General features: G+C 39.8%; 1 protein-coding gene across 1 annotated transcript in view; it reads left to right on the top strand.

Moving 5' to 3' along the window:
* Redic1 (regulator of DNA class I crossover intermediates 1) overlaps positions 1 to 14,034 on the top strand; it is a 51,043-nt gene extending 37,009 nt beyond the window's left edge. The window contains exons 10-13 of the mRNA XM_090328998.1: positions 4,934 to 4,997; positions 8,660 to 8,742; positions 12,748 to 13,204; positions 13,979 to 14,034. Of these exons, the coding sequence (XP_090185124.1) occupies positions 4,934 to 4,997; positions 8,660 to 8,742; positions 12,748 to 13,204; positions 13,979 to 14,034 (660 nt within the window). The remainder of the gene's footprint in view (positions 1 to 4,933; positions 4,998 to 8,659; positions 8,743 to 12,747; positions 13,205 to 13,978) is intronic.
* Positions 14,035 to 14,958: the final 924 nt, after the last annotated feature.

Genomic DNA, 14,958 nt, shown 5'->3' with positions numbered 1-14,958 from the left:
CTATGTGGAATTCCAATGTATATATGTACCACACTTGTTTCTTAAGCCATTCTGCTGTGTCCTTCGATTGGATTGTTCAGCCCGTTTCCATTGAGGGAAGTTATGGAGAAATGGTTAGCGTCCTTTGTCATTTATTTTGCCTTCTGTGTTTCTTTCTCTCTTTTTTCCCTTTGTGTTTACTGATTTATAGGTGATAGCTTGATGGGAATTGTTACTGTTCTGCTCTTTGTTCTTGATTCCTTAATATTTTTTGTAATGCTGGTTTAGTGTGCATAAATTCATCTAGCTTCTTTTTGGAATGAAATATTCTCATTTCTCCTTCAAATGTAAATGCTAGTTTTGCAAGATATATCAGACTGGGTTGGCAGTTGTTGATCTTCAGGGCATGAATGATATTTTTCCAAGGTTTTCTTGTACTTAGGGTTTGCATGGAGAGGTCAGCAATTATTCTATTTTTTTTCCATTGTAAAGTATAGTTCTTTCTTTGTTTTTTGCCTTATTAAGGATCAGCTCTTTACTATTCATGTTTAATGTTTTTACTATGATGTGTCTGGTAGAGGTCCTTCTGGGTCCTGTTTATTCGATGTCCTGAAGGTTTCAGTAATGTGAGTGAGATTTTCCCTTTTGAGGTTGGGGAAGTTCTCTGCTATAATTTTGTTAAGTGTTGCATTCCCTTAGTTTGAAACTCCTGCCCTTCATCAATTCCTAGTATATGAAGATAAGATTTCTTGGCTGCATCTGCCAATTCTTGGACTTCTCTTTGGTGAATTCTGATGATTTCTCCAGATTGATGATTCTCTGTTCTAGCTCATGTGTTTTATCTTCCATTCCTGTATCCATCTCAGTCACTCTGTTGCCTAGCACTTCCATTTTAGTTTGCATTGTGGACATTGAGGCCATCATGTCTGCTCTGAGGGTATTCATCTTTCCGTATATAAACTTTGTCTCCACTTCTCTTTTGAAATGAAGGAACTCCTTGGTGATTTCCTGCTTATATTCCTGGAATTTCTTTTGGAGTTCTGCTTTAATCTCTTTAGTCATGTCCACAATCATCTCCTTGGACAGAGTAATGTATCACATCATTTGTTTGGATGGTGTCTTCTCACATTCCTTCACTCTTGTTGCTTTTTGGGATTTGTGTGGGACTTTGATTTCATAAATTTAATGATTTGTCTCTGTGATTTCCTCATTGGGAGTTCAGGGCTTGTTAACCACTGTTGAAGATTTGCTCTGTGGTCAATAGGTGGCGGTCTTTACTTGGTTTGGGGCTGGTGGTTCTCTCTGGATATCTGTTAATTCCGTCGCTGACTTCAGGTAGGTGGGTCCAGGTGTGGATTTGCACTATTGGTGTTTCTGGGGTCAGGAGGTATGTACAGCTTATTTCCCATAGTGGCTCACAGTTATCTGTGAGTGTTTTGGATTCAGCTGGATAGAGTCACTGTTGGGGCTTGTCCACCAGGCTCTCAGCAGCAGAGTCTAGCTGTTGATGTGCACCTTCGGTTCTATTGTGGTGGGGCACACACCTGATTCCCAGTTTGGTTGGATAGCTGTTGTTGGCATGCCTGCCTATTCTGAATGGTGAGTGTCACTTGCTTTTTGATTGCCTGTTTGTTGTCTTGAACACCTGGTGACCAGCAGAAGGGGCCAGCTGTAGGTGCCCTTTTGGTTTTCTGCCCTTAGGGGGGCATGTTCTCAATTCACAATAGGGGATGTGTTCTCAATTCCCGGTAGGAATGAGTGGCTATTGCTGACATGTCTACTTGTTTCCAGTGGAGACATATAGTTGCTGGCTGTGCCCGTGCTCTCTAGTTAGATAGCACTGTTGTAGTGGGGTGGACTGTACTCACGATTCTGGGTCTGAGCATGCAGCCTTTGCTGATGTGTTCAGACATTCCCAAAGGCTGAGTGCAGCTGCACACCTAGGTCTCAGCTAGCCCAGCCAGTGCTAGTTTTCCCACCTTGTTCCCAGGAGCCTGACCCAGCTCAGGATGTGTCCTCTAGGCGTTTCCACAATAGGGCAGAACAGCACCTTTTTGGTTCTCAGAGTGCAAGTTTGTCCCTTGCTTGTCTTCCCTCCAGTTCCCCACTGTGTTTCAGGGTTGCTATCCCTGCTCTTTCTGCTTTTCTGTTCTAAGGTGGAGTGCATCCCTGATTTCCACTGGAAGTAAAGCACTGTTTTTGACTGTGCTTCTTTTGGTGTCTTGGTTGGTGTCCCTATGGTGCTGACTTGCTAGAGGCTCCCAGTAGGGTGCCCCTCTAGGTTTTGGCTACCTCAGATGCACGTATGTGCACACCCCCCCACCATCTGTTGGGACACTGGGTCTTAGCACCCTTCTGTCTCCAGTTTCAGTGGCCTGGGGGAGGGGGCTGTTAGGGGAAGGAGCAGGAGTTTTGTTGCCTGCAACACTTGCTAGACTTTATTGGGTGGGGTTGAAAGGGGTTTGGGTTAAGCTCTCCACCAGCTCTGCTTTCCCATGGGGTTTGGGAAGATCCAGTGGGCTACTTACACATCGGGGGTTTGGCTGTGAGCTGTTCCATGGTGGTAGAGAGTTGATCACCTCCCCTCTGGTCTCAGCCTCTGTGCTGTCCTGCACCTGGGCTGTGTGAGATTCCTGTGTCTGGATCTGTAGCTTGCTGGAATTCACGGGTTCCTGGCCCTGGCACCCACTGGTGAGGGGTGGGGGAGGGGTCCTCGCATTTCTGATTCTTTGAGAGAGTTGGATATAAGCTTTATCTGTGTTTCTTTTCCTGTTTGTATATTTCTCCATTGTTTCTTAAATTTGTAGTTGATTTCTTAAGATAGTTGGCTCCTGGGATTCCCTGATTCTCACTCTTTGTGGGAGAGAACTAGGCTGAGTCCCTTTTGTTTCGGAACCATCTTCTTTCCCTCTTTTTTTTTTTTTTAAAAAAAACTGTTTTTTGGTGGCACCCACATTACTGCATGAGAGAAAAATATTTGTGTTGACTGTTGTACATTTCATAATAAACATTTGTTTCAAAATACTTAGCATTCATTCAGCTGGTTGCAGGAACAAATTTCTGCATGCATTGCTTGAAATACATGGATATAGCTTTCTCAGGTGAGGAGCCTTCCTAATGGGATATCACAACTCCTTTTTCTTCTTGGTGTGCATTTGGAGCTTGATTGTGTCAGGAGTTAAATAGTGCTGAAATGGTGGCCTTAGGAAGCCATTACAAAACAAACAAACAAAAAGAAGCCATTACTCCATATGGCCATATGGAAGGCCTCAAATGGATGGGAATCTGCTGTTTGGTGGTATTTATTGTAGTGTGTGGTGGTACTAGATAACAGAAGGAAAAAATGGTGGAGTGTTTTGGAAAAGATGGTGGGCTTCGGCTGGCAGGAATGGATATTACTTCTTCCCATAACCAGAAATTCATACTTGAGATCAACTTCAAGAAAAGTCAACTTGAAGAAAAGCTTGGAAGTGTGGAACCTCCCCTCCCGCCCCCCAGTAATTAGCAGAAAAGAGATTCATAGTCATGTTTACTAATAAAAACTCAGTAAAATTTGACAGAAGTAAATGCAAATGGTTCTTCCATCAGTTTGGGGAGAGATAAGGAAACACACTTTATCTCTTATATGTGGAAGCTATAGTTTATAGTATATAAATGTCTAAGTGAAATTGTTGATGGCATGCATATGTTCACCAATGTATTAACTGAAATATGGTAGATTCAACAAGAACCCAAACTTCTTAGAAAGGCTAAATCAAAGTTAATCAAAATAAACACCAGGAATTAGATACTAAAAGGCTTTGTGTAGGGTCAAGGGAAGGGGATGGGAGAGGAAGAGATGAAGGGTGGGAGAGAATGCAGTAAAAATTTTAATATATTGAGCTGGATGCATGTCTGTAATCCTCGCAGATCTCAGGAGGCTGGGATCTGAGGATCACTCAAACCAGGCCAGCACAAAAAGTCTGGTGAGACTCATCTCCAAATGAAGTGGTACTTCGGTCAAAGTGGTAGCCTTTGAGTTGAAGAGCTCAAGGATAGCAGCCAAGCCCAGAGTTCAAGCCCCATGACCACCACCACCAAAAACAAAAAATAAATATATATCCTATAAAACTAAGAAAAATGAGCTGGGCCTGATAGCTCATTTCTGTACTTCTAGTTATTCAGGGGGTTGATATCGGAGGATCACAGTTCAAAGTCTGCCCAGGCACCAAAGACAGTGAGACTCTTATCTCCAGTTAATCACTAGAAAGGGGAAGTGGGCCTGTGGCTCAAGGGGTAGGAATCAGAGACAGTACCCAGGCCCAGAGTTTAAAAAAAAAAAAAAAAGAAAAACGAGGGAAGGAGTGGATTGGGAGGAATGGATGAGAATATTGAAAGAAGTGACAATGATCAAGATCCATTTTATTTATAAACTATTCTGTTGGATAGCATTTTTGTATAACCAGTTAAAGATAATAAAATGCATAGAAAAATCAAAGAAAATTAAAACCAATAGTGTCTTCTGTAGAAATTTTTTTTTGTCCAGGGATTGAGCTCAGGACCTTTGCACTGTTCTTGGGCTTTTTCTCAAGGCTAGAGCTCTACCATTTGAGCCTTGAGGCACAGAACCACTTCTGGCATTTTCTGTGTATGTGATACCACTCCACCACTAGGCCAAACTCCTACTCGCCGCTCTAGAAAATTTACAGTCTAGGATTTGATATTTTGAAAAGTGAAAATAAATTAGGATAATTAACATAAGAAATAGGAAAAGAATAACAGAATAAATCCTCAAAGTGCTTTATGTTCACAGCTTATTTTTCATTGTTTCTAAACTAATTTAAATTTCATCTTATTGTTCACTGCAGGCTAATAATAGGAAGATACTAGGAAATGTATTCATTTTATAGATAGTATAGATATAAATGGACTTTATGAACACTTGGGAATTGTTAAAATTTTGATTCTCTTGTAGAATGTGATGGAAGAAAGAGGAACAAGTTCTTTACAAGGGACGTCAGCATCTACTAAGAAGACATGTTAGTATGACTATATAAGCAGATTTTACTTTTAAAAATTAGATATCAGTTAAATTTTAAATGCTCTTGAAAATTTTTATCTCCAAATTACTTTTCTAGGTATTGTAGGCTATATTATTAATAGGACTAATTCTTCCACTACTTTTATCATTTAGAAAATATGCATGATGAATATATGTGTGTAATATAAATGTGAAGCTTAATGAATAATTTAGAAAAACATACTCAGTTTAAGAAATCCTATGTGAATGTCATTCTTTTTGTAGATATCCTCAATTGCATTTCCTTTCCTGCCCCATAGAGGTAACTTTTAGTGCGCATTTATTCTGTGTGATGTGAACACAGTTTGCTGTTGTTTGATTTTGTACTTGCAGCACCCTACAGGAGCTATATTTTATGCAGCTTTATTTTATGCATACAGTATTATTTGTTGCATTTCATTTACTTTTATATTTGTGGCTCTAACATTTCATTATTTTCTGACTGGTATGCATCTATATAACATTCTGTTGTACCACCATGCCACGATTTATGTATCTTCTGGAAATGGGTATTTAGATTGTTTTGAATATTTTTCTCTTACGTTTTTTGGCCACTTTGACATTTATTCTGATGAGCATGATAAAAAATTTCTCTAGGGTATATATCTAGGAACTGAATCATTAGTTCATATTGTAGAGACTTCTTTACCTCTTTAAGATAACCCCAAATTATTCAACCTTTTACTAGCCTGGGTAAAACTTTGTCTTAGTCACATACTTTAAATTCTAAGTATTTTATCATTATTATCTGGCAGTCCACCGTAATTTTAATTATTTCTCTGATAATTAACCATCCATGCTTTATCTCTGAAATACCTTTTATGTCCCTTGGCTATATTTTCTTGGCTTCTTTTGTTTCTTTTGACAAGATCTTACTGTGTAGCCCAAACTGTTCTTTATCCTCTTGCATCAACTTCTTGTTATTGAGATTACAGGTGTGTTCTACCATGCCCAGTTGCCCATGTTTGTTTTGGGAAGTTGGATTTTAGTTAGACAGTTTTATGCATCTGTACCTAACTATATCTATTTGTTATGAATTGCTTCTGATTCTTGGATTTTCCTTGTATGGTTGTGTAAAGCAAATACTTCATATCTAAGTGCTTTTTTCATTATTTATTGTTTTTTAATGGACAAAAAATTTATATTTAACTGGCAAAATTCTGTCCTAGAATGGTTCTTCAGGTTATCTAATTTATTAAGATTTACTTAAAACCTTTGTGGAATTTTTCCATGTTTAATTTTGAAATGTATAAAATGCTAATTTGTTTTTTATTCCTATTGCCCCTGCACTAGTTCCTTTTGCTACAAACAAATAATTACTTTTGTGGGTTAATGGTTTATCATTGTAATGAGAAATTGAAGCTAACACATATAAACACAAAATTACCAATAAATCTTAGACTTCTACCTTTCTTTTAAAAGTAATGTTATATTTTAAAAGTAAATTAAGTGAATTTATTTACTTAGTAAATGTTCTGTAGGGTATATGTTCTATTCCTTTATGATAGGAATAGGTATTTTTATCCTTATTTAGAATGTGCTCATGGACAATTGGAGCCCTATTGATGAATGCCTGAGCTCCTTCTAGGATTTTCTTTTTACAAATGCAATAAGTAAATAACTATGTATTTCTCATTAGTGGAGGTACAACTGGGAGTATTTTCTAGAACTGGAATTAGTTAGTACATAAGGAAAGCAGTGGTATTTGATAGGTATTGCCAATTACATTGGTACTTTATATTGGTATTTTGATTTTAGTACATGTTACCAAATTTTCTGTTTCTATTGTTTAATTCCATCAAAAAGTGCAAATTGTTTTACTCCCTCATTCACAGTAGTTGTGGGCAGGGAAAAGAAGGGCAGGGCAGGGCAGGGCAGTCACAATGGCTGTGGGCAGGGCGGGGCAAGGAAGGGCAGGGAAGGACAGTCACAGTGGCTGTGAGCAGGGCAGGGCAGGGCAGTCAGAGTGGCTGCGGGCAGGGCAGGGCAGGCAGGGCAGTCGCAGTGGCTGTGGGCAGGACAGGGCAAGGAAGGGCAGGGAAGGACAGTCACAGTGACTGGGGGCAGGGCAGGGGAGTCACAGTGGCTGTGGGCAGGGAAGGGCAGAGCAGGGCAGTCACAGTGGTTGTGGGCATGGTAGGGCAGTCACAGTGGCTGTGGGCAGGGCAGGGCAGTTACAGTGGTTGTAGCAGGGCAGGGCAGTCTCAGTGGCTGGGGCAGTGCAAGGCAGGGCAGGCCAGGGTACTCACAGTGGCTATGGGCAAGACAGGGCAGAGCAGTCACAGTGGCTGTGTGCAGGGCAGGGCAGTCACAGTGGCTGTAGGCAGGGTAGGGCAGGGCAGTCATAGTGGCTGTGGGCAGGGCCAGGCCATCACAGTGGCTGTGGGCAAGGTCAGGCACAGCATGGCAGGGCAGTCACAGTGGCTGTGGGCAAGTTCGGGCACAGCAGGGCAGGGCAGTCACAGTGGTTGTGGGCAGGGCAGGGAAGTCTCAGTGGCTGCAGGCAAGGCAAGGCAAAAGGCAAGGCAAGGCAAGGCAAGGCTTCTTTCTTCCTTGCTGGTAACTGGGTTTATATGGGCTTATGCTCAGCAGTGGTAGTACTCTTTACTTAAATGTATGTTTCTGTCACCACATATGTGTAAGTATGCAAATTTCTCCTTTCCTTTTTTTTTCCGGCTCTGGTGTTTGAACTTAGGGCCTGGACACTGTCCTTGAGCTTTCTCAAGGCTAGCACTCTACCTTTGAGCCACCACGGGCCTGACTGTATAAGTCTCTAATAAAATGAAATAATAGTTCTGGAAAGTTCTTTCTGTCTCAGCTGAGTGAAGTTAATGAGCTATAGAGAGCACCAGTTCTTACTTGAGACAAATAGCTATGGCTTATTGGATACATGAGTTGAGATAGGTGATTGTTTTGTGCTTTTCTGCAGGAAACCCATTTTCATCAAGAACACAAGGACAGTAGTTGTAGCTATTAGTGTTGAGGAATGTCGGGCTTCAGGACCTACTTAAATTTTTTTCAGCTACGTGGTAAAATAGCAGAAAATGAGAGAATGTAGCACTGGATACTTTAAATGCAGTTTTGGCTACTCAATGGAGTTTTATTTACTGATTAGCAATAATAAGCTGATCCCTTGGGATTTGGTAAACCTAGTTTATTCCTCCTTTCTGTAGGTTGACACTTTCTATTCATAAAAGTAGTTCAGAATTCAGTTTTGCCTTTTCTTCTTCATTTCTTCATATACCTGTATTTTGCTTATAGATACAAATCTACAAGGAAAAAAACTATATATGCTGTTAAAAATGCAGGGTGCTGGGCTGGGAGTGTGGCCTATTGATAGAGTGCTTGCCTAGCATACATGAAGCCCTGCATTCAATTCATTGGTGCCACGTACACAGAAAAAGCTGGAGGTGGTACTGTGTGGCTCAGGCCCTAAGTTTAGTCTCCAGGACTGGCAAAAAAAATGCAAGATATCATGTGCACAAAATTATAACTAATGTTGGCACATTTCAAAGTAGTTTGTTATGTTATTAACATAACAAACTATATTGTAAGCAGTCAGTATCTTCTGCATGTATATTTTGTGGGGTACTCTTGATGAATTAAACCTTTGTTTTTCAGGTGTTGATTCTTCACAGAGCAGTCTGTCTGCCAGTTATTCTCCAAGGCCAACAGAGAGTTCTTTCAGCTCTAGTTCAGACTTGGTATGTTATACTTATTTACTTACCTACATATCCAGTGTTAATTTAGAAAGTTTTGCTTTTATTCTAGTTTCCTTTACACTAAGAAAAATTGTTAAATCAATGTGGTCAAAATAAAAAATGAAAATGTAAAAGGGTGCGGAAAATCTAATAAAATTATTATTATATTTTGTCCGTCGTGGGGCTTGAACTTTGGGTTTAGGCTCTGTCCCTGAGCTCTTCAGTTCAAGGCTAGTGTTCTACCACTTTGAGCCACAGAACTGTTCTCTTAAAAATTATTTTTTATATATTATGTACAGTATATATCATTTGCAAAAGTTTATCAACATAAATATAGATACTTTGAGCATATACATACAGTTTATGACATATAAATATAAATGTATATATGGTTATATTTTATACACAAATGGTGACATTTTAAAGTTTTTTTTAAAAGAAGTTGAAATAATTGGAAATATAAGTATACATTAAAAATACAGTCTAGCTGGCCATGGTGGCTCACACCTGTAATCCTGGCTACACAGGAGGCTGATAATCTGAGGATCTTGGTTCAAAGCTAGCCCAGGAACTAAAGTCCTTCTTCCCTTCAATTCTTCCCTTCAATTAACCACCAGAAAACCGGAAATGGTGCTTGACTCAAGGAGTAGGGTGGTAGCTTTGAGCTGAAGAGCCTAGGAACAATGCCTAGGCCCAGAGTTCAAGTTCCAGAACCGACCAAAAAAATTATATACATATACACACACAACATAGATATATAGTCTCAAGACTTATGAAATGAAAACAATAATAGTAAAGACAAATAAAAATAATTGGTAGGGCATTTCTTATAAATCATGTACCTAAATGGAGGGAATTCTCCTTTCCTTCCTTTTTTTTGCCAGTCTTGTGGCTTGAAGTCAAGGCCTGAGCATTGTCTTAGGCTTTCTCAAGGATAGAACTCTACCACTTGAGCCACCGTACCACTTCCACCTTTTTCTATCTATGTAGTACCAAGGAATCAAGCATTCAACCACTAGACCCAACTCCCAACCCCTCCTTTCCCTCTTTTTCATCATTGCTTTTGTTTATACTTCTAATTTTCCATATAAGTTACTCTTGGTAAGGATACCAGAGACTGTGTGTGTGCGTGTGCATGTACATGTGTGTGCGCGCATATGCATGTGCACCAGGACTGAGGCTTGAACTCAGGGCTTCATGCTCTTGTTTGTCATTTTCACTCAGGGTTGGTGTTCTATGATTTGAATCAGGGGCTCCACTTCTGGCTTTTTTCTGGTTATTGGAGATGAAAATCTTAACAAACTTTTCTGCCTGGTTGACCTTGAACTGTGAGCCTCAAATTTCAGGCTTCTGAGTAGCTAGGATTATAAGGATGAGCCACTAGTGTCAGGTTGCACACCAGAGACTTCCATGTTGTCCAGTTTAGTAGACACTTTCAATCTTTATATCATAAAACTCCTGATCTTTGTATAAGTCCTTCCTGTATCTCCCTCCTTCCCTCCCTCCCTCCCTCCCTCCCTTCCTTCTCATTCTTCAGTACTGAGAGTTGAATTCAGAGCCTAACTCTTTTTTGTACACAACTGCTTTATTACCTAGCCACCCTCTATGCCCCATCCTGTTGCCTTCCGTTTGGTTTTCAGCTATACTCTTACATTTGCCCAGTGCTGACCTCAAACTGTGATTGTTCTCTTCTGTCTTTGGCCCCTTGTAGCTAGAATTACATATATTTATCACTACACCTGGGTTATTATTTTACTTCTTGAAAATATTTTTGGTGGGATTAATGGTTCAGTGCAGAGTATTGTCCTAGCATGAGTGAAGTCTTGGGTCAATTCTAGCACTATAACAAATAAAAAAAACATGCTTTATGGTTTGTGGTTATAACCAGTAACAATCTTAGCTTTCTTCATATCTCTATAAATGGTGGTTGATGCCTTCACCAGCATTTCTTCTACTTATCTTCCTTCCTTCCTTCCTTCCTTCCTTCCTTCCTTCCTTCCTTCCTTCCTTCCTTCCTTCCTTCCTTCCTTCTTTCTCTTTTTTCTTGTCTGTCGTGGGGCTTGAACTCTGGGCCTTGGTGCTGTCCTTTAGCTCTTCAAGAGCTCAAGTCTACCACCCTAACTCTTGAGCCACAGCACCACTTTCAGTTTTCTAGTGGTTAATTGGAGATAAGAGTCTCAGGTCCTTTTGTGCCCGGGCTGGCTTTGAACCAAGGTCCTCAGATCTTAGCCTCCTGAGTAGCTAGGATTACCCGTGTGAGCCACTATGCCCGGCGAGCATACCCTTCTTTCTGTAATAATATTGTAATGTCTAGGGGTTACACAGAACTCTCTTCTGTTTACCTGTGCTCTAAAGCTTTAATGATGTTATTGGCTCCAATGATTTTATGTTTCAATATATATTTCCAGTTCACAAAATCTGCATCTTTTCATGTTTGACACTAACCATACTCCTGGCTTTCTCTCCAGACCAGGTTTTCTGAGCTATCAGTAGATACTAAGTGTTCATATCAAAAGAGTTAGTATTTCTTCTTATGTCTCATCTGGTTTCCTCAATCACATTCATTTCTAATTACTTCTACCTCCAGAATAAATCATAAATGTTTCTGGTCCTCTCAACCTTTGACTTACCCTGTTGTCCCTGTTGTGTTCTTGAACTATTGTTTTGGATTCCTATTTTATTTCCTATTTTATATTTTAACTTTTGCCCCAGTTTATTTATTTATTTTTTTTTGGTCTGGGCACTGCCCCTGAGCTGTTCAGTTCAAGGTCACTGCCCTACCCCTTGAGACATATCACCACTTCCGGTTTTCTGGTGGTTGATTGGAGATAAGAGTCTCATGGTATTTAGTTCCCAAACTGGCGTTGAACTGTAGTCCTCAGATCTCAGCCTCCTGAGTAGGTATGATTACAGGCATGAGCCATCATGCCTGGCTCCAGTTTATTCTTTAGGTAAAAAAAAACAAACAAACTGACTTTTTGTAAACATAAATTGAGTTGTGATATTTCCATCCTTATTTCTGGCTATTCAAGGGTTCCTGTCTGACTTTCTATCTCAACTCCTTGTGATGACTGCTGGTCCTATGTAACATGGTTCTCATGGTGCTCATTCCTTGGGCTTTCTCAAGGCTAGCACTCTACCACTCGAGCCACAGTACCACTTCCAGCTTTTTCTGTGTATGTGTTACCAAGGAATCAAACCAGGGCTTCATGCAAGCACTCTACCACTAAGCCATGCTCCAGGCCTGTCAGTCTCTGTCCTTCTGTGGGTTCTATACAGTCTACTTCCTCATCCCTATTTCTGTTTAATTTTTTATGGTATCACTAAATATGTCACTTATTCAAAAAAAACTTCCCTAGCTCCCAGGTCTAAACCAGGTATAACCTACTTAAGATCTCCAGGTTACCTCTTAGTTGTTCTTCATTAAGTTTTCCTTGGCTTGTAGCGGTATATTCACACAATCAGTGATGCCTGCAGTGCCGCCTTCTTTCTTGTACTTCCCTGCGTATGCATGCTCAGCCATTGTGCCTTCCTAGTAGCTGCGACTATGCACCCCCTCACCCAGCCTCTTTTTGCTCTGGCTGCCCTTAGTCCATGATCCCCCTGTATTTACCTTTCAAGTAGGAGACACCTTGCTGCCTGGCTTTTTACTGGGAGATGTTTGGAGATTAATTGATACTGTTTTTAGGTATCCTATCATTTGAAGTGATAGAATGATTTATTTTGTTGTTTGTGGTTGTAGGGCTTGAACTCTGGGCCTGGGCACTGTCCCCTGAGCTCTTCAGTTCAAGTCTAGTGCTTTACCACTTGAGCCACAGAACCAGTTTCGGTTTTCTGGTGGTGAGATAAGAGGCTCACTGACTTCTGTGCCTGGGTTGGCTTTGAACCTCAATCCTTAGATGTGAGCCTCCTGAATAGCTAAGATTAGAGGTGTGAGCCACCAGTGCCCTTCTAGATTTTTTTTAATTTAAGCACTGTTTCACAGTAAAAATGTTTAATTGCTTTTAGCTATCTGAAGATGAAGATCAAACATCACAACAAATTGAAGACTCACGCAAGACATCCCCGAAGATCACAGAAACAGCTAAAAGTTGTTATCCAGAAAGGATGGGAAAATGTTTAGGTGATCAGATTGTTAAAGATAATGCCGAAGTTCACACACAGAATGGGAAGTCTCACCAAGTGTCACTGAAAAATAGCACAGATCCATGTCCACAGTCTCCATGCAATTCCACACACATAGTGCAGATCCCCACCAATACTAACTGCATTGTGAAGGTTCCAACGTGCGATGCGGGGGTGCAAACTGAGAGAGAGCCCTCAGTGGGAGGAAAGGTAGATGCTGCCACACAGTGCAGCATACTTTCACCATGTGTGTGTAGGAGCTGTGTGTCTCCTCTGCACAGTAGCAAAAGCTGTGGTGAAGATAAGGAAGACACCACTAGAGGGCAGGAGAGCCTTCAGAGTGAGTAATGTTCTAACCTCAGCCCAGGGCAGAACATTTACTTCTCTTGACTTTGGAAGGAATGAGTAAATGTCCAGAATTTCATTAACATAATGAATGAGAAACTAGAGTTAAGGTTAAGTTGCAAAGGTGTATTTATGGTTCTTTTGAAGATGTTTTTAACATTGTCTATGCATTTTATTTTATTTTATTTTTTTGCCAGTCCTGGGCTTAAGCTCAGGGCCTGAGCACTGTCCTTTGGACTTTCTCAAGGCAAGAGCTCTACCATTTGAGCCTCAGCACCACTTCTGGCTTTTTTCTATGTATGTGGTACCGAGGAATCGAACCCGGGTCTTCATACATGCTAGGCAAGCACTTTAACCACTAGGCCAAACTCCAGGCCCCTATGCATTTTATTTTTATGTAAGTGTTTTTCAATAGCTTTAATATATCTTCAAGTTTTTAGGAAATGTGCTTTTAAATATAGCATCACCCTCCTGTTTACTATTTGTGATGTTGAACTGATGCTATTGTGAATTAAAATTAGTTGTGTTCTTCCTTGTGGCATTTATTGCTGAAAAAATGTTCTCATTCAGGATTTTAAGGTAGAAGATAATAAATAATACCTTAATATTTTATGTACTCATTATTAGCATTTTGCTAGCTATTACCATTTAATACTATACCCCATTTTGTTATTTGCAAATTTTTGAACAATTGCAATATCTTTCACTGTTTTTACCTTTTTTCTCCCTCACTCCCTTCTCCCCTCCCTCTTTATTTCTTTCTTTGCAGTGTTGGGAATCAAACCTGGGGCCTCATGCATGTCAGGCCAATTAACTTGTAAATAAAACACTTCTATTTTATTTGGATAATAATTTTGTTGTTGCTTGTTGTTGTTTTGTTGTTCAAAGAAAACTTTTTCTCTTTAAAATAAAAAAATGCATTAATGCCCTTAAAGCATTGTTTGAAATTGCATACATTGTTTATGTTATTATTATAATACTGTTAAAATTCTTATCATTAGATCACATAAAGATTTTTCCTTCTTTTGTGGCACTGGGATTTAATCTTAGGTTTTTTCTAATGAGTACTTTAACATTTGAATCATGCCTGTAGCCCTGCTTTTTTAAAATTTAATTTTATTATAAAAGTGTTATACAGAGGAGTTAGTACGTATGTAGTACAATGATGAGTACATTTATTGTCAAACAGTGTTACCGCTTCTCTCATTTTTCTCCCATTTTCTCTTTCCCATGACTACCTTCCCCCCCACCCCAGGTTGTAAAATTCACTTCCAACAAAGTATCTTGTGAGTATCACTGTTGCATTGGTTCACTCTTCACCCTTTGTCTTGCCATTTTGTTATTCCTCTTCCCTTCCCCAAATCAGATAAATGTATATAGAAGACACAGGGTTTCAAAACAAAAAACCATGACAACAGAGGATATGCCAAAAGGGGAAAAAAGAATAACCAACTTTACACACTACATTAAAATCAAGAATAACAAAATATCCTCTTGTTTACATATCTTGGAATTAATTTTGATTAGCTTCATTTTATATGGTCATATGTACCATAGCCATTGAGCAATTTTGATCTTCTGGTTAGGACTCTCCTAGACATATACTAATTATTACAGCTGAGAGAAACCATGGAGCCTATGTTTCCTTGACTCTGGCATACTTCACTTAATACAATTTTTGTTCAAGTCTTTCCATTTCCTTACAAATGGGGCGATGTCGTTCTTTCTGATGGCAGCATAGAATTTCAT

The sequence above is a fragment of the Megascapheus bottae genome, chromosome 2 (genome assembly GCF_031878675.1).
Source record: "Megascapheus bottae isolate mThoBot1 chromosome 2, mThoBot2.hap1, whole genome shotgun sequence".
NCBI classification, from domain to species: Eukaryota; Metazoa; Chordata; class Mammalia; order Rodentia; family Geomyidae; genus Megascapheus; species Megascapheus bottae.
Note: the sequence above shows the minus strand (reverse complement) of the source record. Positions and strands in the feature narration are given on the sequence as shown.